The sequence below is a fragment of the Bos taurus genome, chromosome 15, assembly GCF_002263795.3.
Source record: "Bos taurus isolate L1 Dominette 01449 registration number 42190680 breed Hereford chromosome 15, ARS-UCD2.0, whole genome shotgun sequence".
Taxonomy (NCBI): domain Eukaryota; kingdom Metazoa; phylum Chordata; class Mammalia; order Artiodactyla; family Bovidae; genus Bos; species Bos taurus.
Genome location: NC_037342.1, coordinates 54,004,494 through 54,030,650, shown reverse-complemented (window position 1 = coordinate 54,030,650; position 26,157 = coordinate 54,004,494). Strand labels below are relative to the sequence as shown.

General features: G+C 52.2%; 1 protein-coding gene across 2 annotated transcripts in view; it reads left to right on the top strand.

Moving 5' to 3' along the window:
* Nucleotides 1–21,703, top strand: part of CHRDL2 (chordin like 2) — a 33,925-nt gene extending 12,222 nt beyond the window's left edge. Inside the window, exons 3-12 of one of the 2 annotated variants that reach the window (XM_005216252.4) lie at nt 3,445–3,538; nt 5,456–5,598; nt 8,164–8,257; nt 9,958–10,013; nt 11,967–12,135; nt 13,061–13,255; nt 16,309–16,482; nt 17,305–17,359; nt 20,784–20,876; nt 21,541–21,703. In XM_005216252.4, the coding sequence (XP_005216309.1) occupies nt 3,445–3,538; nt 5,456–5,598; nt 8,164–8,257; nt 9,958–10,013; nt 11,967–12,135; nt 13,061–13,255; nt 16,309–16,482; nt 17,305–17,359; nt 20,784–20,876; nt 21,541–21,631 (1,164 nt within the window). In that variant the 3' untranslated portion in view covers nt 21,632–21,703. The remainder of the gene's footprint in view (nt 1–3,444; nt 3,539–5,455; nt 5,599–8,163; nt 8,258–9,957; nt 10,014–11,966; nt 12,136–13,060; nt 13,256–16,308; nt 16,483–17,304; nt 17,360–20,783; nt 20,877–21,540) is intronic. The other variant, NM_001046356.2, reaches the window with a different exon arrangement.
* The last annotated feature ends 4,454 nt before the right edge of the window (nt 21,704–26,157 follow it).

The window sequence follows — 26,157 nt, the reverse complement described above, 5'->3', positions numbered from 1 at the left end:
CAAGGGGCTGTAGCTGACATCCCCAAAATACACTCTGAATTCCTTCCTTCTTTCCATTATCATCACTTCCCCTAGTCTAAGCCACTTTCCTCTCTCACCTGGGCTGCTGTGTGAGCATTCTAGAGTCTCCCTGTACCCCTTTTCTCTTTTTAAAATATTTTTTGGTGTTGACCATTTTTAAGGTCTTTATCGAATTTGTTATAATATCACTTCTATTTTAGGTTTTTTGGGTTTTTGGCTGTGAGGCATGTGCTATCTCAGCTCCCCCCACCCCAGTTAGGGATCAGACTCGCACCCTGGCATTAAAGGCAAAATCTTAACTATTGGACTGTCAGGGAAATCCTCTTCCTGTACTCTTTCTAATCTGTCCACTGCATGGCAGCTCAAAGGATCTTTTCTGAACATAAAATTAATCATGTCATTCAGAAGCTCTTAAAACCCTTCAATAGCTTGTCATTGCACCTAAAGTAAAATTCAAATTGCCTACTGTGGGATCTACACCATCTGAACCATCTGATTTCTGCCTTGTTCTCCAACCTCATCTCCTACCTGCGCCAATACTGCAAACTCATTCCAACTTGCTCCTCCACTCGGAATGTTCTTCCCCCAGATCTTCCCAGGAATGGTTCCTTCTCATCTCGCAGTGCACGACATAAAGTTACCTCCTTATGAGGCTTTCTGTACAGCCGTTTCTAAAATAGTCTAACCTTGTTAACGCAATCACGTTACCCTGTTTTATTCCTGTTATAAATTTAACATCTGACATGATCTGGTTCCTACTTGTTTATTTTTTATAGTCTGTCTCCCTCTCCGCTAGGATGGAAGCTCCGTGAGAGCAGAACTCTTGTCTCTTGCTCACTGTCCACAGTGCAGAAGGGACGTGGCACCCAGTTGCCATGAAGTAAATATCGAGTGAATGAATGAGGCCCTGTTCCCTCCACCTGAGGCATTTCTGGCATCACGAAAAGTGCTCAGACCTACACAGTGCTCACCTGCTGTGTGTCTTAGGCAACCTCTCAGAGGCTCTTTTCTCATTTTGAAATTGTGAAAAATAATAATACCTATGAGAAGGCAATGGCAACCCACTCCAGTACTCTTGCCTGGAAAATCCCATGGACGGAGGAGGCCTGGTAGGCTGCGGTCCATGGGGTTGCTAAGAGTCTGATACAACTGAGAGACTTCACTTTCACTTTTCACTTTCATGCATTGGAGAAGGAAATGGCAACCCACTCCAGTGTTCTTGCCTGGAGAATCCCAGGGACGGGGGAGCCTGATGGGCTGCTGTCTATGGGGCCGAGCAGAGTTGGACACGACTGAAGCGACTTAGCAGCAGCAGCAGCAGGGTTGTTGAGAGAATGCAGTGAGATAATACATTTCTATATAACATAATGCCCCTAGTAGCCATTCAATAAATGCCCCTAATTATTCAAGGCCCATTTATTTTAGAGAGCCTATGATAGAGATGCTAAAATGTTTGAATTAAAAAAATAAATAAATAAAATGTTTGAATTTATGAGTTACACTGCAGTGGTTAGATTTTTATGATTTTGCAACTGTACTCCTTATACTCACAAAATTTGTCTTGTAAAACCTGTTTTGGGGGGCAAGCTTGATAAAATCATTACCCCTCACCGATACACCTTAAAGTTACATATTTGAAATCATCAGAACCACTTGAATGCTTCCTCCATGAAAGCTGTATCTTCAGTAGCTGGAATAGTACCTATACAAAATAGCTGCTTCATAAGCAGTTTTTATATAAATAAATAGAACCTCATTTTCTTCGATTAAAACAGAATAATGACTTTAAAAATAAATAAATAAATAAATGGCCCTAGTAGCCATTCAATAAATGGTAGCTATGCTTTTCCTGAGAGGTGCCCTTTGACTGCAAGGCCTCATGCCTTGCCCCCACGGCCGCCCCCGCCACCTTTTGCGCCCTAGCCTGTTTCTACCTTACTTCCTGCTGCATCTTACTCATAATCTCCATTCCTTGATACCTTCAAGGCCGGAATCAAGAGACGGATTCTAACTCTTCAGGTACCAAAGTTCCTTGCATTCTATCCTAGTTTCTCATCTGAAGGGCTCCATTCATGCTCTGGAGGTTTATCCAGCACCCCTGGGTCCCAGGCCTCAAGAAGACCACTTTTAGAGCTCAGACAGATTCTGTGGACTCTAGGATGCCCTTTAGCACTGATTAATCCTTGTGATCACCTCTGGCCATCTTAGGAAGCAGTGACCCCAGAAGGACTAGGGCCTGGTCCAGGGTTCTCCATGGAGCAGGAAGCTGCTTTGGTAGAAGTGTTTTAGGGCCTCTCAGGTGGGCCAAGGGTCTGGAATCTCACTCGGCAACTTCAAAGTTTAAACAAAGCTGACTCCAGTTGACCAAGAAAGAGACTATCTCTCCCTCCCCTGCTGGTTCTCATTCATTCACTCATTCAGACTTCAGCAGGCACTCGCTTGGAGCAAGGCCCCGTGCTCACAATTCAGAGATGAACAGAAGGAGGCTTGGTCGATGTTCTGCTGAACAGAAGAGACAGATGTACTGTTACAACCCAGGGCAACACCTCTTAGAGCAGAAGGGGGAGGAAGGTTTGGGCACCTGAGACAGGCTGACAAACTGCCCGAGAAAACCTCCCGGGGTGGCCTCTCCCCCCAGCTCCTCCATATCTGCCCACTGTCCTGTGCATGTTTCTCTGTCCCTTCTCTCTCCTTTGCTGTATTTGAAAAAGCCTAAGAACTTCAGGCCCTTCCTCTGGTTCCAGTCCCAAGGCCGTGTGTGGGATCACTCACACCTCCCAGAGACTTAGGGAGCAGATCACAGAGCCCTGAGTCTTCTCCACTTCCCTGTCACCTGCCTTCATGAGTCACAGTCCTCCATTAGCCACGAGGCTCAGATCCAGAGGTAGAAGAACAAAGCCTTGGAGTTAAGACAGCACAGTCAAGATCAATGTTGAGGGACTAATCTGGCAGTCCAGTGGTTAAGACTTTGCCTTGCAATGTAGGGGGTGTGGGTTTACTCCCTGGGGAAGCTAAGATCCCACATACCTCAGGGTAAAAACCCAAAATATAAAACAGGAACAATGTTGTAACAAATTAAATAAAGACTTTTTAAATGATCCACATGAAAAAAAAATCTTTAAAAAAAGTCAGTGTCAAAATAACCCAAGTCTTTTACTTGGATTTCTCTCCTTAGTCCCTCACCACTAAGATCTGTGCAGATCCAGGCACGTGGTGTGCTCCTCCGTGGTGGGAAGGGACACGGATGAGTGAGCCACACAAGTGAGCAGGCGGGAGGGAGACTGGACACGTGGAATTTATCACTTTTATCCCACTGCAGGCTGAAAAGGAGTGCAGCGCCCCATAGTTGGGAGGGGTTTGAGAAGAGGACAGTGGGAGGCAATGGCTCTTTGGAAGCACGACTGACCCCTGTGTCCCCCTCAGAATGCCCACGTGAGCTGTTATCGCCTCCACTGTCCGCCCGTCCACTGTCCCCAGCCCGTGACTGAGCCGCAGCAGTGCTGTCCCCGCTGTGTGGGTGAGTGGCCTTGCGTCTGCCCTCGTGCCAGCCTCCCACCTGCCCACTGGCCCTTGACCCACTCCTGACACAGCCACTCCTGGAATGAGAAGGGCAGACTCCAGCCACCAGAGCTGTTGAGACACCAAGGTGCTCACAAAACTCATCCTCCTTGGATCCCCGAGGAGGGCTGGGGTGGCCACAGACTTCTCAGCCTTGAGTAGCTGTGCTTGGCAGGAGGAGGGAGGGAATGTGGAAAAGAGCTGAAGGAAAACAGGCGTGCTTGACCTGTTGATGGCACAGGTGGGCTTCGTTCTCTCAGGGGCTGGCCAAAGCCTGAGAGAGTGGATGCACCCCGTGTGAGTGGAGGTGAGTGAACTGGGGCTGGGAGGCCCTGCAGGGTGACCCTGGGATTACCGCCTGGCGCTGGGAATGGCCACAGGAGTTGAATATGTTCTCTGAGACTTCTCCTGTGCTGCGGTTCAGAGGTTCTAATATGTGCCCCAGTGCTAAATGTCCATGATTTTAAGAATCTACCAATAGCTGCTGAGACTGGGATTCCAGGAAGCAGAGGTAAGAGAGGAGAGAGGAGAGGTGATCTGAGAAGAAACCGACATAACCAAGTGGCAAATGAGGGGCAGTCAGCGGGGTGGCCAACTCGGAAGGCAGGAGAGGTCAAGAGGAGGACCCGTGTTTAGTAACATCGAGAAGGTGATGAGGGGAGGGAGTCCCAGGTTGTAGCCTCAGCTCCAGACTCTGGAAGCAGCTCTCTTGGGGGACTGGAGACCTGTGTGGAGTATGGGCGTAGAGGGGCTTCTTTTCCAAGTGGGATCCCAGTAGGGATCTGACTGTGACTCCACCTTGGGTCATGGTTTCCTGGCTCTGGGTTCACTAGGGGAGTGGGGTCTCTAGGCTTCATCCTTCCCAGTGTGGGAGCATCACACCTCCTCCCGGCTGAGGCTGACCCCAGGAGTCCTGACCACTCCCCGCTGTGCCTCAGCCCAGCCCCCTTCTTCCTGCCATGCTCCTCACTCCCTTCCTCTTTCCCAGCCTTGACCCTTTGCCTGCCTGGTCTGCATATTCCTCAAGACTCATCTCAGCCATCGGCCCCTTCAGGAAGCCTTCCCTGACCGTCCTTCCCGGCTGAGTTAGCGGCGCCTCTTTTATGCTGCCACATCTTCTGTGCTCCCATCTGCCCTAGCCCAGACCATACCAGAGTCACTGCTTGGGGCCTGTCTCTCTACCCAGTGAGACCATCAGTTTCCTGATGTGAGGGGCTGGGCCTTATTTACACTCCATTCCCAGCATGTAGCATGGCACCTGGTGCAGAGAAGGTGCTTAGGAAAGGTGCCTTGAAAAAAGGAGCAGGTTCCACTTGAACTGGAGGGCTACCCCTCCACTCAGTAGGGTGAGGACAGGCTAACTGGCAGGTGATGGGGAGGGTGTCTGGTGGCCAGGGAGTGGAAGGCACTCACTCCAAGACCAGGCACAGTCCAGATCACACGAGTGAACTCCACAAGGATGAAACTCCATACGGAACCTTGTCTTGTTCACTTCTGTATCCCCAGAACCTAGAACAGTGCCTGGCACTAGCAAATGCTCCATGGATGCTTACTGAATGTTGAGTGAACTAGCACAGGTCTAAACTGAGTGGCACTCAGTGGAGCTGAGGCTTCTGGCCTTGCCTTATTGCTGCAATCAGAGCCACCACTGACACTCAGGGGCTTAAAGGCCATGGGAGGGAGTGACATGGTCAGAGAGGAATGTCAGGGTTCCTCTTGGTTCATCAATATGAGGTCCGGCTGGGAGGGCTGAGGCCAGAGCTTGGTTTAAATGACAACAAGGGATAAGATACAAACATTTCAGAGAAGTGGCCCAGTTAGTTCTGATAAAGCTCTAGACCATTTTCTTCTTCCTCCTTCCCCTCCCCACCTACAGAACCTCATACCCCTTCTGGGCTCCGGGCCCCACCAAGGTCCTGCCAGCATAATGGGACCACGTACCAACACGGAGAGATCTTCAGTGCTCACGAGCTGCTCCCCTCCCATCTGCCCAACCAGTGTGTCCTCTGCAGCTGTACCGTAAGAACTTCGACTCCCCTCTCATGTAGGCCAGTGGTCTGGGCCCCGGGGGATTGTCCCTCCTGGTCAAAGGGCATGAGAATGAATGGGCTCCAGGGAAGGGAACATCTGTGGGTGGGAACCTCCTGCTCAGGGCTTCCACGCCCTTCTGAGCTGCCTGGTCACCTCGCACTGACCCTGGCCATTTCTGTGTCCTCTGTAGACTGCACTCCTTGAGGGCAGGAGATATACTCAACTCATTTCTGTATCCTGCAGGGCCCCCAGCTCAGGGCCTGGCACATAGCATGAATGAATGAATGATCAGTGATCAATCCTGGGGTGCAGAGACAGGGCCAGACTGTTTGTAGTAAATGTAATTTAATCTGAAGCTAATTAAACTCCCCCTGCTTTGGTCAGAGCTGGGCCTAGGGTCAGGTCAGGCAGAGCTGAACCAGCAGTGTTATCAGGAGACAGAGACTGAAGTCAAGCAGGACCTGAGCTGGAAAGTCTTCCCCTCCGCCTCGGGGGTTCCAGGCGTGGCCCTGCTGCACATTTGTAGGTGGCCTTCAGTATGTCATCCTCACCCTTGGGCTTAGTGCATCTGTGCACTGGGGTGGGAAAAAGCCCTGCTGTCTCGATTTCCCTACCACCTCCCCAGCAAACTTCTCTGAGCCTCAGTTCTTCTGAGTGTGTAAGGGGGTCTAGGCTTCCCTGATGGTGCTAGAGGTAAAGAAACTGCCTGCCAATGCAGAAGACATAAGAGACATGAGGCCGGGAAGGTAGTCTGGAGGAGCGCATGGCAACCAACTCCAGCATTCTTGCCTGGAGAATCCCACGGACAGAGGAGCCTGCTGGCTACAGTCTGTAGAGTTGCACAGAGTTGGACATGACTAAGCACACATGCATGCACACCCAGGAGTCTAACAAGGTGATCTCCGAGGTCCTCTCATTAAATAATCATCAATTCAGCAGTGACGAGAGGGTAAGAGGTCCATTCTAGGTGTCAGGCACCCAAGTTTCAGCTCTGGCTCTGCCACCATTCCATGCGTGACTGTTAGAGACAGTCATCTCTCTCGGATCTGTCTCCCATCTTTTCAGTGAGAGGATCCCATCACTCTGAGTCTAAATTCCAAGGTATCTGTGCTGCAGAGCAAACAACTTATAATAAAAGGGGCCACTTAGAAATCAACCTAGACAGTGGTTATTTTTGCAAGGCCTGGGCCTCTTGAAGTAAACTAGGGCACTGTACCTACTAGGAAATGCCTTATGTTTATATACAGTGTCCCAATGGCCCTATGAGAAGGCTATCACTAATCATATTTTATAGATAAGAAAACTGAGGCTCAGAGCAATTAAACGATTGGCCTAGGGTCACATGACTTCCCAGGTGGCACAGCAGTAAAGAATCTGCCTGCTAATGCAGGAGACACAAGAGACGTGGGTTTGATCCCTCAGTTGGGAAGATTACCCGGAGTAGGAAATGGCAACCCACTCCAGTATTCTTGCCTGGAGAATCCCATGGACAGAGGAGCCTGGTGGTCTATAGTCCATGGTGTCACGAAAAATCAGACATCACACACACACACACACAGCTAGTTAAGCGGCATACTCAGAATTCAGACGCAGGGCCACATGGTTCCAAACCCACACTCTTTCACCTGTACTGTGCTGCACGTGGATGAAGAGGGGGCTGTGGGAAGAGAGAACTCATGGTGGGGGAACGTGGTACATGCATTCTTGTGATCCCTTGTCCCCTCCCCCTGGATACTTGGGTCTCCCCTTCTTTCTTCTCATCCCTGTTTATATGGGACTTGTTTGAAGGATCGGAATCCTCACTTCTGAGACTCACTGGAAAAGGAATAGGGGAAGGATTCGAAGTAATCTCACTCCCTCCCAGGGACATATTGTGCCTTCAGTTTAAAAAGGGTTTTCATAACCGTTCCCTCATTTGATTTCACAACCCAGATGGAAGTGCCCCCATTTCACAGATGAAGAAGCTGAGGCCCAGAGAAGTGACTCACCAAAGGTCATCTGGCCTCCTGACTCCCAGAAGGCCCTTTCTGCTGCAGTCTCGCCTTTCCAGGCTGGGTCCTGAAGTTGGGGACCTAGAGTTTGCATAAGAGCAAGATGAGCTCAAGGAGACATGCACTCGTCCTGCTCATCTATGCTGGGCTCCCTGATCTAGGCCAGGGGAGAAGGACATTGACAGCAGGAGGAAGAGCCCGAAACATTCTGCCTGGCTGCGTCTCTGACTTCAGGGGGTTCAGGCCCCTCCATAGTCCCTTCCCATCTGTAGGTTGGGAAAATCTCACCTCACTAGGTTGCTGTGAGAGCCTAGGAAGGGCCTGGGTATGAAAAGGCTCAGAAGCTGAAGGATAACTGTTACCTTGGGGCCTGGAGTGAGTGGGAAAGGTGCAGAGCCCTCCTCTGAGCTGCCTGGGCCTTGCCCCGGACACTGTGCTGCTCCCCTCTGCCCACCTCAGAGGAGACCTCAAGCCATGAACCACCAGAGCGGGGGCTATCCCAGCCCCAAGGCTGGTCCTCAGCAGAGGTCATCTCCCAGCTCCTGTGTGCTCTGTCTGTCAGGAGGGCCAGATCTACTGCGGCCTCATGACCTGCCCAGAACCAGGCTGCCCCGCACCCCTCCCACTGCCCGCCTCCTGCTGCCAGGCCTGCAAAGGTGAGTCTGTCCCTACATCTGGCAGTGTGCACCCACCCACCGCAGGGACCTAGCCATGGACTGTTCAGGGGACCCTCAGGGGTCACCCAGCCCCTTCCTTCCTCAGGGTGGTGGCTTAGCTGCACCCCTCAGACAGCTGAGCCTGTGCCAGACGCTGATGTGCAGTATTTGTGTTATAATCCCAGGGAGCAGGAAGGAAGGGACAGAAAGTGAAGCAGGGAGGGAGGGAACAACAGCAGAGGAATGTGCTGGGGAGCTGGCCTTGACTTGACATCAAGCGTGACCTATTGCTCCAAGTAGCCTTCTGCTCCTCAGAAAGGTCTGGAGGTGACAGAGGGAGAGGAGGAATTGGTCCACCAGCCACCAACTCCCACTGGTCAAAGATTCACCCCAAGGCAGGGTCATTCCCTCCCACTCCCCACTGTGTTGGGCTATCCTGGGAATGGGAGAGGGAGTGGTGGTGGAGGGGGAGATAAGACATGGGGGCGGAGACATGGAGGAGGCGTGGCCTGAGGGCACCTGCTGCCAGATTGAGTCTGAAGGAAGCTGGCTGCAGTCCACGTGAAGAGGGTGCTGCTGCAGTGCCTGCAGTGAGGGGATAAAATGCCTGCTGTCAGATGAGGCCAAGAGGATCCGAAGAGGCACAGGAGAGGGGTGTGTAGAGCAGAGACCATGTCTCTTCCTGTCTTCCTCATCACAGAGCTGGGCACAGGCCTGGGTTCACTGGGGCTCCAAGCCCCTGTGTCAAGCAGAATCCAGGTAGCATCTGTGTACGGAACAGAGACAGGCAACACAGTGGCGAGTGCAGGGCAAGCAGCTTGGGCAAAATGAAATGCATGGATGGCCAGATTGTTCCCTGTGGGCTGAGGTAGTCCAGGAAAGCTTCCTGGAGGAGGCAGACCTCGAGGAGGGCAGTACTCCACCATGGAATGCTTGCCCAGATGTTGGCATCGTGGAAGAGCACTAGACCAGAAACCAGTTTAGTTCTGGTTCTTCCAGTGAATTCCTGCAGATTCCTTCCCTTCTGTGGGCCTCAGCTGTGCTGTGCATGCACTGAGTGAGTGCGCTTGGTGATTTCTAGCAAGCAGTCTGATTCCCGTGTTCTGGGTCTTTGAATCCAGACTGCTCAGTGGCAGCCAGACTGTATGTGAGGCAGCGGTAGGGGGGCCCTAGGAAGTTGTAGGACTTCACAGGGTTTTGAGTGCTGGGGCCCAGACAGGTAGGGGTGGAGGAGTCCTAGGCTGTTCCAGTGGGAGGGACAGAGAGGCTAAGGGCAGCAAGGGAGCGTATAGTGTAAGCCAAGCCTGGTGACTTCAGGTATGGCTGGGCTGAGAGGCTGCTGGGGGACCGCAGCTAAGCAGGCTGTGGGGGTGGGATTCGCAGCCCCTACACCATCTGAGACGAGCACTGAATGACACGCTCTGGCCTAGCCAAGGGGTTCAGTCTTAAGTGACCAAGAGGCCAATGTGGAGATACAGTCTGCAGTTCAGTTGTAGGGATTTCATCAACCCAAAGGTAAGGAGACGTGTAATGAGAAGTAGGAATAAATACCCATGGGGCCAAGGGAACTACTGGTATGGGGCTGCAGGAGTAGTGCCAGGCTTTGGAGGGGTAGAGCCTAGAGGTGGGGAGGCCCACAGGGCTCCAGCCAGGAAGGCTGAGGAGGTGGAGGCTCACTGGACTTCCCTTTGGGTTTCTAGATGGGTCCAGTGAGAAGTCGGCTGAAGAGGACACCACACAGTCACACCAAGGGGTGGTGAGCGCACAGCTTTATGGAGCAGGTGGGGAGGGGGGCGAGGGGGCTGGTCTCCTGGGCCTGAATCTCCTTGACTGTGGAGCAGGCAATCCCAGCTATTGCCTTCATGTCTCATTTGTCCCCTATGTCGGTTCCATTAGCCACCACCAGGTTCCAGGCTCCTCTTTAGACTTCCATTCCAGCTCCCACAGTGGCTGGTGAGGAAGGAGGGGTCTGGGGGAAAAAAAAACTCCACACAGGGCAGAAGCAGGCCTCAAGCCTCCTGATTTCCCTCCTGGAAAATTCTGACACTGTCCTGTCCGGAGCCTGTGTCTGTCCTTATTCAGGCCACCTCTGGGCAGCATGTCTTCAGAGGGAGTGGCCTCTGACTTAGGCCAGCCTTCCATCCCGCTCCTAAGGTTCCAGTTCTCTGTCTGGGGCTACCTCACGTTTCTGGCTCCGTCTTGACCCCTCTCCATCTTGGTCTAGCGTTCAGATGAGCTAAACTGCCTGACTCTGGTCAGAAAGAAAAGAGCTGGGAGAATGGGCTCACACCCTGACTCAGCTTCCTGTCCATGCCTACTCTGTGAACAGCTCCACCTGCGCTTTCCGCCTGGATCACCTGGACCCTGGGGCAGTCGAAGTGGGACTTCCCTCCCCAGAGACTCCCCAGAGGTCTGAACTAACGAGCCTCCCTTCTCCTCTGCCAACTCACCCCCTTTCCAGGCTAGGTCTTCCCTAGAGGGTCCTTGACCATGCCACCCACCTCCCTCCCCGCCCCTGCCATGCGTGCGCGTGTGCTGTCGCTTCAGCTGTGTCCAAGTCTTTGCGACCCCGTGGACTGTAGCCTGCCACGCTCCTCTGTCCTTGGGATTCTCCAGGCAAGAATACTGGAGTTGCTGTGCCCTCCTCCAGGGATCCTCCTGACCCAGGGATTGAACCTGCACGTCTTATGTCTCCTGCATTGGCAGGCAGGTTCTTTACCACTAGTGCCACCTGGGAAGCCCCTGTCCTTGTCATAGGAGGCAGCTAAGTGAAACCCACCAGACTTAGTTCCAGTAAGTAGTTCCAGCTATTCACTGAACTCAGCTGGATGATGTGGGTAAGTCATATAGGGGTGTTGGGCTCTTCAATTCCTTCTTGCCTCTATTTTACTTGACAAATATTTCCTGGGTACCTCCTGTGTTCCTGGGCCCGTGCTTGGGGCTGGGACATAGTTTTCACTCTGGGAATTCCTGTGGGCTTAGTACAGACATTGAAGGACTGTCTCAGAGACTGTACAGTCAGGAAGGGGCTGCAGAAGAAGGAATGTGACTCAGTGTCAGTGAGGGGGTGATAAATTCCACCCCTGCCCCCAGCCCATTTGCTTTTTTCTCAATCCCCAATTTTTGGATCAGGAAGCTCCTGCTGTGTTTCATGGCCGTCACACATACCCTTTGCTTTCATCGCCAACCCTCTCAAGAACTGATCTGGAGGTGTAGGGTCTTGGGGTGTTGGATTCAGAAAAGGGGCTCCTAAGATCCATCATCTCTCAGTCCTCTCATCTGGGGGATTCTGCAGTCAGGTGGGATCTTTGGAGGTCCATCCCCTGTCCCGTCACCTAAATCTTCTCAGACAAAGAATTTCCTGACGCTCATCCTCACTCCATTTCTTAAATATTAAGTTCTTGGGGTCCCTGATCACTTGCACCTTCCAGATCAAGACCTCAGCCCCCTCTGCTCACTCTTCAGCCCCAAGGTTCTGGCGCTGCCAGCTGAAGAAGGGCTCGGTGGAGGCTGGACTTCCAAACCACTGACCTCCGAGCATCTTCAAAGATTCATTGCCTGGGAGTGTCTTTGACCCTGTCAGACCTTCCTTCTGCCCAGAGCCTATGCCGTCACAAGAGCCACCTCAGGCCTCTCACTGCAGCCTGTTTTTCTGCTTCTGCACTGGCAGAGGCCCATCAGTGATCTTCATCTTTCCTGCCCTTTGCAGAAACATTCCCAGGATCTGTGTTCAGGGGACAGCGGGAGAAAGAGAGACCTGAGCACCCCGTCCCCCACTGGGCCCAGCGCCTCTCTGGGCTTCATCCCTCGCCACTTCCGACCAAAGGAGGCAGGCAGCACCACAGTCAAGATTGTTCTGAAGGAGAAACATAAGAAAGGTGGGAACCGGAGCCTCTGCAGACCCTGAGGTGGGAAACGAGGCCCCTGTCTGCTCCTACTTCCCATCCCTGCACCTCCACCCCATGGTTCCCCAGTCTCAACTTGGCCATGGGCTGGTAGACTCATAGAACAAACATTAGATCTAAACTTCCATCTGACAGATGAGGACACTGAGGTTCAGAGTATTGAGTTAAAGACAGAACCTGTTCTGAAACTAGGACTACAAGCCATATAACAATCTTCCTTTGAGTATGATTTTGCTGGGATTGAGAGGCAGAGAAGAGAGAGATGAAAATGGTCCCTTTCCTCAAGGGACTCATAGACTAGTAGGGGAGACAAGCATGTAAATCAATTATTACAAGATAAGGAGGTATTGAGGGAAAGGTTTTGATGAAGGAAGGGGGAAGCAGAGCTGGGCTGCAGGAGGATGGTTGGGATGGATCACGGAAGCAGGTCAAGGAGACAACTGTGGCAGCAGATGGGGAGAGAGACCTCACTGCATGTCACCCTGATTGGTGGAGTGGGAGGAGCCACAGTGGCATCCGTCCAGCCCCTCTCTGACAGATGGGACACTGAGGCTGTGAAAACACACAGGACCTGCCCACGCTCGCATGGCCAGGTATTGATAGCACAGGTCTCCTACCATCAGGCCAGCCCTCTCCACACTTCATCATGGGTGCCCATGACAGGCAGGGAGGACTCTTCATCTTCAACAAGAACTTACCGGTCCCACCTCTGCCCTGAGTGCTGAGATGGGGAATGTCAGGGACAGGGGACTGGTTTATTCCCTGGCCTCTACAAGCAATGTGGCTGGGCCAGACTGGTGAAGCAGGGGCACCCCAGGGACCTACCCTCACCCATTATTGGACTCTGTCCCAAGCCCAAGGTACTGACCCTCCTCCCTTCCTGCCTTCCTTGGCCCAGCCTGTGTGCATGGTGGGAAGACATACTCCCATGGGGAGGTGTGGCACCCGGCCTTCCGCTCCTTCGGACCCCTGCCCTGCATCCTGTGCACCTGTCAGGATGGCCGCCAGGACTGCCAGCGGGTGATCTGCCCCACTGCGTACCCCTGCCATCACCCTGAGAAAGTAGCCGGGAAGTGCTGCAAGATTTGTCCAGGTACAAAGAGAGCGTGGGGGCAGGGAGGGCACTGGCTAGAGCAAGGCCTAGGTCTCTCTCCCCAGGGCACAGACACGTAGAACCTCTCCTGTGGGCATGGATAGATGGGGCATGGACTCAGAGTCAGGGGGTTCAGGGGCTTTTAGATGCACAGAATGCTGGAAACATGGCAGTGAGAAATGCCCAACTCATAATACGAGACTTAGAGAACCATCTAGTGCTACAGATCCAAAGACTCTTAGGCACACACAGAATCAAGTAATGTCCTGGATTCGGTGAAGTCATAAAATCTTAGGCTATTTTTTAGGACTTTTTTTTAAATTAATTTATTCTTTTATTGAAGGATAATTGCTTTACAGAATTTTGTTGTTTTCTGTCAAACCTCAACATGAATCACCCATAGGTATACATATATCCCCTCCCTTTTGAACCTCCTTTTAAGAGAAATGAGTACTTATCATGTGCCACATAGGTATTTTGCATGAGTTCATGCAATCCTCACGACAATGGACAGGGTGGTCATCTTCATCTCCATTTTACAGAATGAGAAGATAAATACCTTGTCCCAGGTCCCAAAACTGTAAGCGACAGAGTTGGGATATGAACCCTGTCTGTCTTATTCCAAAGACAATGCTCTCCTTTTTTTTTTTTTTTTTGGCCATGCCATGAGGCTTGCTGGATCTTAGTTTCCCGACCAGGGATTGAACTCAGGCCACAGCAGTGAAAGAGCCAACTGCTAACCACGTGGACTGCCAGGGAATCCCCACAAAGACAATACTCTTGATCCCTGTTGTCTTCCTTCCGTCCTCATCAACATATGGGAAAACTGAGACCCAGAGAAGGGAAGGGACTTGCCTAAGTCACACAACAAAGGAGCAATGAAGCTGGAAAGAAGTCCTTCCAAAACCTCTCCCGTATCACACTCACCATCGCCATTACTGCCACCATCACCTCAACCTCTCCCAAGCCTTCCCTTCTGTGTGTGTTCATTGTGAGCCTGTGTTTGGTGGTATGAGTCACTCAAAAGACTTGATTCCTTCCCTTGACCTTATGGGTCTATTTTAGAGAGAAAACACAGCCAAGCAGTTTTAAGGCCACACAGGGCAGTGTGGGATTAAGGGCATGAGTGGAAGGCATAAGCAGGAAGGTTTTAAAAGCTAAGGGTGGGAGGAAAGGGCAGAGGGTGGGGGTAACAAAGCTTCTAGAAGTTAGGCTTCCAGAGTTGCCGGCTGAGTTCTTTCAACAGTGACCGTAGGATTAATGGCTGTGCAGGAAAAAACGTCAGAGCATCTCATTGAGAAGAGCAGCCTGTGACTGTCAGCAGGAGTTGTTGTAAGGGGCGGGCCCGTTCCCTCAAGCCTGGAAGGAAGGCAGGTGGGGTTGAAGGCGCTGTCCCGGTCACATCTCTGACAGGGCTGGCTACAAAGCTGAAAGGAGAAGAACGGGGAAGAAACAGAGGAAGGAAACGCTGAGAACCGGCTGTGCACCCAGTATTGTACTATGATTTCAGAGTTTACTTAATTCTTCCATCTCATTTATTTCACAAATGAGATATCCGAGTGGCTATGATTATCCTAAGTCTCCACCTGCTCCAGAATTTGCTGTCAGGAGATGTGAGTTCGCATGGGTTTGCTCCCTGATATACTTATCTACCTAACTTACTCTTCTTAGCCAAAGACAGCTTACTTTACCTTTCTGAGCCTTAGACATAGAGTTGATGAAAGTGCTTTATGAATTGCAAATCAAAACCAAGACATAAGGGATAACAATCACTTATAGATTGATAAACAGTAGGGGCAAGGTGAGAGAGAAGCATGATGGCATGATGGATGAGGGTTCAACTTGAATTCTCTTTATTTATTTGGCCATGCATGCAGCTTGCAAAATCTTAGTTCTCCAACCAGGGATCAAACCCAGGCCCACAGCAGTGGAAGTGTGGAGTCTTAACCACTGGACAGCCAGGGAATTCCTTCTTTTTTTCTTTATTTATTTTAAAATACATTTCTCTTTCTCTTTTTTTTGCTGCACTGCACAGTTTGTAGGATCTTAGTTCCCCAACCAAGAGTTGAACCCAGGCCCTCAACAGTGAAAACACAAAGTCCTAACCACTGAACCGCCCAGGAATTCTCTTGAACTCTCTATGAGAATGGCTGTGGCTTGTTGCTGGGCTCCTTCACAAACACACGTAGTCTTGGGCTTACCCTCAGATCCTACTCCATTTCCCCTAAAAGATATTGAGACAGCTTATAGCTTTTAGCTGGACACCTCAAAGGTCTTCATAATTAGTAAGAGTCTAGAAAGTGGGGAGATGTGTAGGGATTTAGTCCTTCATTCCCTGAAAGACAATCAGGGAGTATTGATACATGGGAAGTTCTGGGAATGTCCTTGAAATTCCAACATGTCAAGGCTTTATGACTGGATCCAGTTTGCAGGATTCAGAAACAAACATTACCCCCACCCCACCCCCCACCCCCCCCCACAGTCGCCATCATCACCGTTATCACCACCTGTTCCGTGTGACACTCCATCGTCATTACTGCCGTCAGCTCCTCAACCTCTCCCAAACCTTTCCTTCTGTTCATTGTGAGCCTGTGTTTGGTGATGTGAGTGACTCAAAAGACTTGAAGAACAGGATTCCTGCCTTTCCCCCTGTGGGTTTATTTTAGAGAGAAAACATACCCAAATGAAACAACTACAAGGCAATGCAAGGCAGCATGGAACTAAGGGCATGAGTGAGAGGCATAAGCAAGAAGGGTTAACAGCTATAGGTGGGAGGATATAGGGTGAACTAAGCTGTTCCAGGTGGGCTGCCTGGAGGAGGTGGAAGGTGAGCTGGGCCCTGAAGGGTGAGAAGCTTTCTGACAGGCTAATCAATGGGAGGAGACTAGGGGAGAGGCCCCCTCTCTGTTCCCCAGAAATCTCCTTGTCTTCCCAGGGGCACCAGAACTTTCCCAAGGACCCTAATGACCCTGAGGGAGATGTCAGCCCCAGTGGTCCCCCAGTGGTACCAGGAGTGGGGAGACAGAGCGTTCACAGCTCCTTGTCTCTCCCAGAGGACAAGGCAGACTCGGGCCACAGTGAGATCAGTGCCACCAAGTGTCCGAAGGCGCCAGGTCGAGTTCTCGTTCACACGTCAGTATCCCCAAGCCCGGACAACCTGCGTCGCTTTGCCCTCGAGCGTGAGGCCTCTGAGCAGGTGGAGATCTACCTCTGGAAGCTGGTGAAAGGTGAGCACTGGTCCATTCCCACTCTGGCCTGTCCCCCTTCCTGTGCTCCAGCCGCCCCCTCCCAGGGGTGTTAGGGAATTGATTAAGTGCCTCTGGCCCAAGAAGACCTGCCTCAGGTCATCTTCCAGCTCTGAGTCCCAGATTCCAAGATAGAGGGAGACAGTGACTCTGACAGTTGTGATACTCTCGCCCACTCTGAGATGCCAGAGCCTTGAAGTGCTCCCTCTCCTGGGGGAAAGGGGTTGTTACACTTTGTGAGGAGCCAGGACAGAGTAATGCCTACCCCGATGAACCAAAGAGCTGTCCATTGGTAGAATTTCAGCAGACTGGGAGGAGAGATCTTTTCAGGCAGGAGGGCCCTCACAGCTCCCTCAAATCCTCAAGGCCAGTTTCATCTAGCCTTCCTTTATGGTGGATCCTATCCCTCTACGGTAAGTCAACATATTTCTCATTCTGTGAGAAACTTACCCTGTTCAGCAGGCTGCTTCTATCACCAACTGAAGGTTAAGAGAAGGGAATTGCCGAGAGTTCAGCTTTGGGGCTCTTCTTGTTAACTGTAAATCCCCTGGGTAGAGTAAAACAAATTAAACCTTTAACTGGGAATTAGTTCTAAGGTCACTTTTCTCTACTGATGTGGTTGGCTGGCAGTGGGGAGGTGGAGGGGATGGGGGGCGGAAGAGGGAATGATAATAAGAATGATGACAATGATAATAACAACCAATGTGTGAAGCACTTTGAAATTTACAAAGTGCTTTCACATTCATCATTTCATTTGATCCTCAACGATCCTGAGAGTTAGGTATTATTATCCCCATTTTACAGATGAGGAAACTGAGGCTCAGAGAGGTGAAGTACCTGGCCCAAGGCCACACAGCCAGTAAGTGGAGGAGCTAGAGCCCAGGTCTTGTGACGTCAGATGCGGCTCTTTCCCTGCTCTACTCTGCCCCCTGTCGTGGGAGGAATGGACCAAGAAAGCGGAGCTGTTCAGCCTGGAGAAGAGAAGACTCAGGGGAACAGGACCGCTGGCTTCATGGCTCTGAAGGACTGCCCCAGGCAGAGGGAGCATTTGTGCTCTGAGTGACCACAAGGGTCAAAACAACAAGCAGGGGCTTTGGAATCAGACAGACCTAGGTTTGAATCCCGGCTCTGCCATTTCTTAGCTGTGTGGCCTCGGGCAATCACTTGACCTCTCTGGGCCTCAAATTTCTCTCCTGTGAATGGGAGAGAAGGGGCTTGAGAGGCTGAAGTGAAATGACATAGGTACCACCACCGACCCATAGTAGGTGCTAAAAATGTCTGCATCCTTCTCATCCCACCTCACTGGCTGGGTTAGAATGTCAGAGAAGCACGTTTCTGTTAATGAGAGGAAGTGCCTTCTCAACCTGAAGTCTTCCTGCAGTGGAAGGGAGGGAGCAAGTTCCATTCACAGAAGTGTGTAAGCAAGAGCACGGGGGAGACTTGACCAGAGGCTGAGGGGGAGGTTCAGTAATCCTTATGGTTGCTCTGAGCGTTGGGAGTCCATCAGTCCCTGGACAGGTGGGGTTGCAAGTTTATGCTGGGCCTCCTCTCACCTGCTCTGGCACCACAGAGAGTAACAGGCCAAGCCTCTGTCCTCAGGCCCTCCTGGATTGCAGGAGCTCCCTGGGAGTCGAGCTGGTCAGGGAAACCTTCATGGAGGGTGGGCCTGGGCTGGACAGGATGTAAAAAGGCAAGAGGGGGCACACTGCGGCGACGGCCTCAAACTGGCTCCAGAGCCCATGCTTATATGTCCGGCGCTTTGTGACCGGTGAGTAGCAGGGACTATGTATAATGTCAGCAGTTCACAGACCTAAGAAACCGGAAGGGTATGTATTGTGTTAATTCCCCATTTTGCAGATAAGAAAACTGAGTCTGAGAGGTAAAATGACTTGCTCAAAATCACACAGTTTAAACAGTAAAAATTCAAACCCAGGTCTTACTGTCCCCAGTGCCACCTCCACAAAGGTGACCTTATGCTCTTAGGGAAGGACCCGAGGAAGGCACAGGATGGCAGAGATGGGAGAGTCATAGCTCAAGGCCAAATCTCATTACCAGGGGTGCAGCGAAAAGGAAGAAGTGGGGAGGACTCCTCAATTTCTCAATGCCAGGCCCTGCCACCCTCTCACTAGCAAACCTACCCACCCTATCACCTCCTAAGCCCCTGGGTGGCTGAAATACCCTATCAACACCCCGCATTCCCTCCCTGTCCCAGACAGAGAAAGTCAAAACAAACTCTCCCAAGGGCCGATTGTCAGTGGGAGACTGTTGCTGTTTCCTCACCCAGACAAGTGGAAACAGCAGCCCTGGGGGCCAGGAGAAGAAGAGGAGAATTGACCTGGAGACAAAGTGAGCTGAAAACTGGGCTGAGACCACACCAGAGTGGGGCCAGCTCCAGGCTCAGAGTCTAAGCAGAGAACTGGCTTACCGTTAAGGATTTTTCAATTCTAGCATTTCAAGAGGAGAAGGGACCTCAGGGTTCTCAATTCCTCCCCAGCTAGGGAAGGAAGTCCCTCTGTTAACCTCCCTGATGGTCTTGAGCCCCTGACTGCACTCAGCCCCACCTCACCTCCAGACAGGTGGTTCACTTGCCATTCCGGGAATGGCTGTGCTCGAGAAGGTTCTTCAGTAAGCCGAGCCTGTCCTGTCTCTTGGAACTCACCCACCACTACACCTCTGCCTGGGACACACAGAGCCCAGCCACTCTCAGGCCTGGCACACCCTTCACAGGTCAAAAGATCACCCTTCACCGTTCACAACCATGACCCTCAGACAAGCTCTTGCTTCTAGGCCCAAACGCCCAGACCTTTCAATCACGCTTTGCAAGTGACAGCATGGAGACCTCTCTCTTCCAGTCACTTCTCCAATTTGTGTTTGGGGGTTTGTGCAGTGGCAGGCTGGGGCACCAGGATGCATCCTCGTCTCATACTTGTGATGCAGCCTGGGCCTCTGGAGCAAGCCTCTCCCATATTCTGTCCCTGGCACTGGGGTGGGGGACCTGAGCACAGCGCTGGGTATTCCTGGCTTCCTGGAGCTCAGTCCCAGGACCAGAGCAGTCTGTGCCCCTAGGCGGGATCCCACCCGGATTCCCATAAGCAAGGCCAGTTCTTGGTTTTCTTGAGGGTGGTACTGGCCTAGCAGAGGCCTTGCTGTCACATCTGTTCTTTCTGGCCACAGCCCCTGGTGGCAACAGCTGGCGCGACCTCATAGCCCAAGTGCTCAGGGCTTTAGCACCATGTGTGGTGCCTGTGGCCAGCTCCCTGGGGGATACAAACATCAGGAGATCCAGCTAATACCTCATTCCCCCTCAGGGCCTGGCCTAGACAGGGTACTCATATATTTGCTTATCCATCCATCCAGGGATTCATTCATTCACCCCTTCAGCATGCCTAATATGGGCCAGGTTCAGGGAACCCAAGAAGAGTCCTCTCCATTCCCAGTCTGGTGGAGGAGGCAAGAACAGACACAATGATAGCATATTAGAAATAGGAACAATCACAAACAGAAGCCAAGAGGTGTGGGCAACCCAAGGAGGAAATTATAACTATTTAAGGGAGGAGGGAGAATCAGGAAGACTTCCCAGGTAAGGCTGGGAGGATGAGAAGTTCACCTGTGGCAACAGAAAATGGAGTTTGGCAGAAGAGATGGCAAATGGGAAGGCTTGACCCCTTCAGGGACCTCAAGGAGTTGGTTAGGGCTGGAGTACAGGCAAGGGATGGGGTGAACTGAGCCTTGAGTGGAAAGGGTGCCTACAACCCTGACACCTGTAGTGCTTTGGTGTCTGAAGCAAATCACCTGTTGATTTTTATCATATGTTCTATGTCCAGAAAAAAAAAGACTAATTAGGCCCTATAGGCCTGGCAGCTTCCCACCCTCCCTCCCTCCCTTCTTCTCTCCTTGCCCCTCTGCATTGCTGACAGGTGAGGGGTGTGAGCACAGGATGATGATGGTGAGAGGAGCAGGGTCATGGAAGGAGGGGGTGACAGGGTAACAGGCATGTTTTCCAATGCCTGCAGCTGGGATCACAGATGAGAGGCGGGGTTAAAGGTCAGAAGTCTAGGGTAGTGACCCAGGTAAGACACGATGGGGCCCAGAGGGGAATGGTGACATTGGGGGATAGGGTGAACAGATTCAAAATATTTAGGAAACTGAGTCCTCAGGATTGGGTGTCTGGTCAGAATAGGGGAAGGAAGGGAGGTGACTGGGTCTGTCCTGGGTCTAAGTCACCCCGTTTCACTGACCACACACCCTCCCTTTCGTGCTCATGCCCTTGTCTTTGCCCTCAGGAATCTTCCACTTAATTCAGATCAAGAAAGTCAGGAAGCAAGACTTCCAGAAAGAGGCTCAGAACTTCCGGCTGCTCACCGGCACCCACGAAGGTGGGACTCTGGGCCGAAGACAGGGGCCTGGGAAGAGAGTCGGGCTAGAAGCTGGGGAGTTCCAGGCTGCTGGTGCTGGGAGGGGGTTGCTGTCAGCCACAGACGTCAGTTCCCGGCACAGGAATCCAGTGGGTGTCTGGGCCAGAGATTTCCCAACTCAGGCACTCGAGAGCTCGGGAGCAGGAAGGTGAAGCAGAGCCAGCTGGATCTGGTCTTGGGGCGAGGGAGACAGGCCTGTCAGAGGGGACTCTGAGCCCCTAAATCCTGGTCCTGCGTAGTCCCTCTACTGGAACCTCTCCCACTGAAACCTCCTAACCACATTCCTACAGAGGCCCCCAGCTTATTCCCCACCACCCTGAGGAAGATGGACCCAGGGGGGTGGAGAGGAAGTCACAGAGGGGAGGTCACCAACAGGTGTCAGGTTGAAGGTGGGCTCCTGGGCCAGAACCCTTTGGGCTTATGGGGGTAGGATGGGGTCCCCATCTCCTTCCCCTCTGTGGGCTTCAAACCCAGCCTACTCGGTCCTCCTCGTCCCAAGTTTTCCCCACCCCAGTCACCCTGCCTCAGTTGTGCACACGTATGCACACGCACACACCACAAACACACCCTTACACATACATACACTGCACACCCGCACACAACTCTTCCTCTTTCCTCCATGCAGGTCACTGGAACATCTTCCTAGCCCAGACCCCGGAGCTGAAGGTCACGGCCAGTCCAGACAAAATGACCAAGACCTTATAACAAAGATCTGAACAGTTGCAGATATGAGCTTTATCATTTTTGTTGTTATATATTAATAAATAAGAAGTTGCATTACCCCTCAACCCTGCCTGTTGAGTCCGTTTCCAGTCTCTGCGTGTTCTCATAGTGATTACAGGCAGGCCTGGTTATCCCCATTTTACAGGGCTGGGAACTGAGGTGCAGAAGGGGCAGAGGCTGGCCCCAGTCCTCACAGTGAGTGGTTTTGAGGGCCAGGGCTAGTACCCACCCCACCCCCCACCCTGCCTTCTGACCCAGGCCCTTGTCTGCCATCGTGGCCTCTCCCCTGCTCTGGGCTGCTGCTGTCCGCAGCCCCCCAGCTACAGCGCCTCCTGTTTTTGTGGGCAGCCCCCTTCCCATAACTCTTTGGCACTGAGCCTAGTGAGGGGGACTGACTCCAGTCAGCCAGCCGAGGGGTATGCACGGAGTCTCAGAGTACTTTCCCAGCAGATAGTGCAGGGGTCCTGACAGTCGTCAGCTACTCTCTACAATGAGGACACAGAGTTGAGGGAGGAGCAGTAATTTGCCTGAAGCCACAGAGCAGGGTGGTAGCAGATTCGGAATTGTATGCCAGGTCTCTTGCTCCAAGCTCGCACTCCTTCCCATTCCACCGTGACCAATGTTATAAACCCGAATATTCTCACCTCAGAGGCTTTCCAAGACTTGGCAGTCAGATTGCCAGCCTTGGCACCACGGTCTGGGAAGAAGGCCTAACAGTTACAATTAAAGACAACATCAGTCATTTATCCTGCCCATGGGTACAGTTCCTTTCCCTTTCAAAGATGTTTTAATGCCCATGATTCTACTTAAGGTGAACAATATAGGAATTACCCCCATTTTAGAGAGGAGAAGACAGAGGCTCAGAATCACCCAGTGTCTTCCCCAAAGCCTTACAGTGATGAGTGGTGAAGCCAGGACCAGAGCTCAGACCTACTGACTCGCAGACCTGTGCTCTCATCCACAGTCACATGTCACCCCCCCATCCCCAAACCTGATGGGAAGCCATGGAGAGATGGTGTCAAGTGGCCTGTGAGCTGGATTTTGCCACCTGCAGCCACGTGGCTCTTCTCTGAGCCCCTGTCTTGTCCCTGGGCGTCTGAGGTTGGGGAAGTCAGCTAAGCTGCCTCCCAACACCGCCCTCACTGACAGGGAGGGGTATCATCCTCCCCAAAATCCCCCTGCCTGCTCCCCAGGGCATTTTCTGAGACAGTGGGGTTTGAGGAACATGCCTGAAATCTCCCCCTCATCCTTGGAGTAAAAAGACATCCAGCTTCTCCCAGCTTCTGCCTGTCCCTCCTGGAGAAGACTCCTCATTCCAGCCTGGCTTGCTCACCACATGGGGTTAATTTGAAGTCCAGGGTGGCTTCTGAATCTCCTGAGTTGAAAGTCTAGGAATCAGTTAACACCGTTAACTGGTCATCCTTCAGCCTAGCTCAGATGTCTTCTACTCAGTGGAGATTTCTCTACCTCCTGGAACCTACCTCCGCCCCTCCCAGCACAGGGATCCCTTCCCTCGCTGGAGAATGGGGTTGGAGGCAGGGATCTGTGAGCAGAGGCATTTCCTGGTCCTCAGGACAGTAACGATTTCCTTGTATACTTGTCCTGATGTTGCAGGCCAACCCCCTCCCTGGTTTCTCTGATGGACTTATTCGAAGATTGTGCTATACACCCCAAATCTTTCCCACCGTGGGAGGCATGTTCAGCACATCAGAACCTCCTGACTTTGGTCCAGAGCTTTCTGAGTGTGTCAACACACTCAGAATCTCTAAGCAGCTCTCCCAGGGTTTGACATCACTCTGAGTTGTCTTTTCCTTCCCTTTATTCATTCTTAAAACATTTTCTGAGCTACTCTGGTCTAGGCCTTGTGCTAGATGACCAACACGATATAAGGAACCAACATGGTTCCCTGCCTGTCCTGAGTGAGCCAAAATCTTGAGCAGGAGATGAGTCTTTACAACACCATGAGTGCAAGGGCTGTGACCACAGGGCCATGGGGAACATAGCCCCTGCCCAGATGGAGAACACTTCGCTGAGTCTGAAGGATAAGCAAGAGTTAGAAGAAAAGGTGGAGGGGAGGGAGGGGAAGGTAGGTGGACAGTGGCACAGGAAGAGACCGCTGTGGGGAGATGAAAAACAGCTTCTTACAGGGAGGACCACAAACAGTTCACTGTTGCTGGATAATAAAATGTGAGGGAAAGAGCAGAGGGAGGTGAGGCTGAATACCTAGCCGAGAAGCTTTGGCATCACCCCGAGGGCAGCAAAGAGCCCTGGAAGCGTTTCAGTGCTTCGGTCAGGTTTGTGGTTTAGAAAGCTGGCCCTGCCTGCTGGTGAAGGGCAGGGTGGAGGAGCGAGACGGGGACCAGGTAGGAGGCTGTTGTGGGATCCAGGGAAGGGAGGACAGCGCCTGGGCAGGAGAGGCGCTGGGGCTGGAATGGACGCAGGCTGAGGAAGAGCGGGGAGTCTGGTGGAGCTGGTGCCTCACGGGGTGGCTGAGGGGAAAACCCAGGAGTTTCAGCTGAGCTGAGTCTCAGGCGAGAACCTCAGTCCTTTGGGTATATTATGGTCTAGAAAGGAGGCTGGGCCAGAGACAGAGATGTGGGAGCTGTTGGCCTGCAGGTGGTAACTAACACCTGGAGATGGGAGATGCTGGCCTGGGAGAGACTGTAGGGTGAAAAGAGAAGGGGACTAGACAGAGCCCTGGGGCATCAGCAAAGGAACCTCACGGAGGCAAGAGAGAAGTCAGGAGAGTGTGTGGCTGAGTCCAATAGATGAGACCTGGAAAGGGCTCTCCATGGGCAGAGGGGGCTTCTAGGGACCACGGCAATGGGCCATGTCAGGGGAGCTGGGAGGCAGAAGCAGGTTGTGGGGGGCTGAGCCAGAGTCTGGGAGATAAGGAAACAGAATGAGTGGTGAAAGAGGGGAGAGAGGCAGGTCAGTGGCTGGCAATAGACATAAGATAGAAGAAGTGGGTTTTCAGACAGGATTTAAGCATGTCTTGGTGATGAGAAAGGAAAAAGTAGAAGAAACAGGAGTGAGGATGGAGGAAGGGAAGGTTTAAGAACAAGTTAAGATCCATTCATACCAGAGGCTTCCTTGGTAGCTCAGCTGGTAAAGAATCTGCCTGCAATGCAGGAGACCCAGGTTCAATTCCTGGGTCAAGCAGATCCCCTGCATAAGGGTTAGGCTACTCACTCCAATATTCTTGGGCTTCCCTGGTGGCTCAGCTGGTAAAGAATCCACCTGCAATGTGAGAGACCTGGGTTCGATTCCTGGGTTGGGAAAATCCCTGGAGAAGGGAACGGCTACCCACTCCAGTACTGTGGCTTGGAGAATTCCATGGACTGTATGGCCCATGGGGTCACAAACAGTCGGGCACGACTGAGTGTCTTTCACTTTCACTTTCCATTCCATAGTGACTTTCCATTCTTCCTCAGTCCCCAACTCGCTGCCTAACCCTGGCTGGGTTCCCCATGAGTGTGATGTGGGAGAAGGATGGAGTGGTCTCCAGGTGCTCCCCAAGACTGCTGTAGGGAGTCCTGTGGGATCTGCCATCTTGCTTGGTGGCCAAGCTGGGCATAGCCTGGGCTCTGGGTGAAGCACGTACATCCCTTCCCACATGCACGGTCAAATCCAATGTCTCATCTGATACCCAGGATGACCCAGTGAGGTGGAGACTGTCAACTACATAGCGAAGAAGAAGAAACTTCTGGGAGAGAAAGTGACCTAATCAAGATCACACATCAGTAAATGGCGGGGGTTGTTGGGGTGGGGGTGGATTCCAGGGGAGGTCTGGGATTCTGCCCTTGAAGGATCCCAGAGCACTGGAAGGGCCAGGTCTTGGGCTAGGACAAGCACAGCCTCTGCTCCACTCAAATTTCTTATGTAGTTTTCTGGCCTCCAAACTTGATCATCCTGTTATAAGGCCAAGCCTGGCCTCCAGGTTTCCTGGAGAGGCTCCCTCCTCCACCTCTCCTCCTCCTCTAGCAGCTGTGAAGCCACCTCCCCTTGTCCCCTCACGAACCCTGGGCTCTGGGAAATGGCAGTATTTCTGAGAAACAGGACGTGGCCTGTGGTTTGGGGCTGGCCTGGGGGTGAGGGAAGGCCTGGGGCCCCACCAGGCACAATGGCATCTCTCTCCAGGGAAGGCCTGGCCACCCTCCTTCCCCTCACCCTGGTCCCTGGAATAGACCCACTGCCGGCCTTCTTCTCCTGCAGGATCAGTTTGTGGAAGATGAACAGGAAGTGCCTTAAGAGGTTGGCTGATGTTGGGAAGGGGTGGGGTGGCATGGGTTTCTACACACAGGAGTTATCTTCAAAGTCAAAATGTTAGTTGCTCAGTCATGTCCAACTCTTTGTGATCCTATGGACTAGAGCCCGCCAGGCTCTTCTGTCCATGGGATTTCCCGGACAAGAATACTAGAATGGGTTGCCATTCCTTCCTCCAGGGGATCTTCCTGACCCAGGTACTGAACCCGGGCCTCCTACATTGCAAGCAGATTCTTTACCACCTGAGCCATGA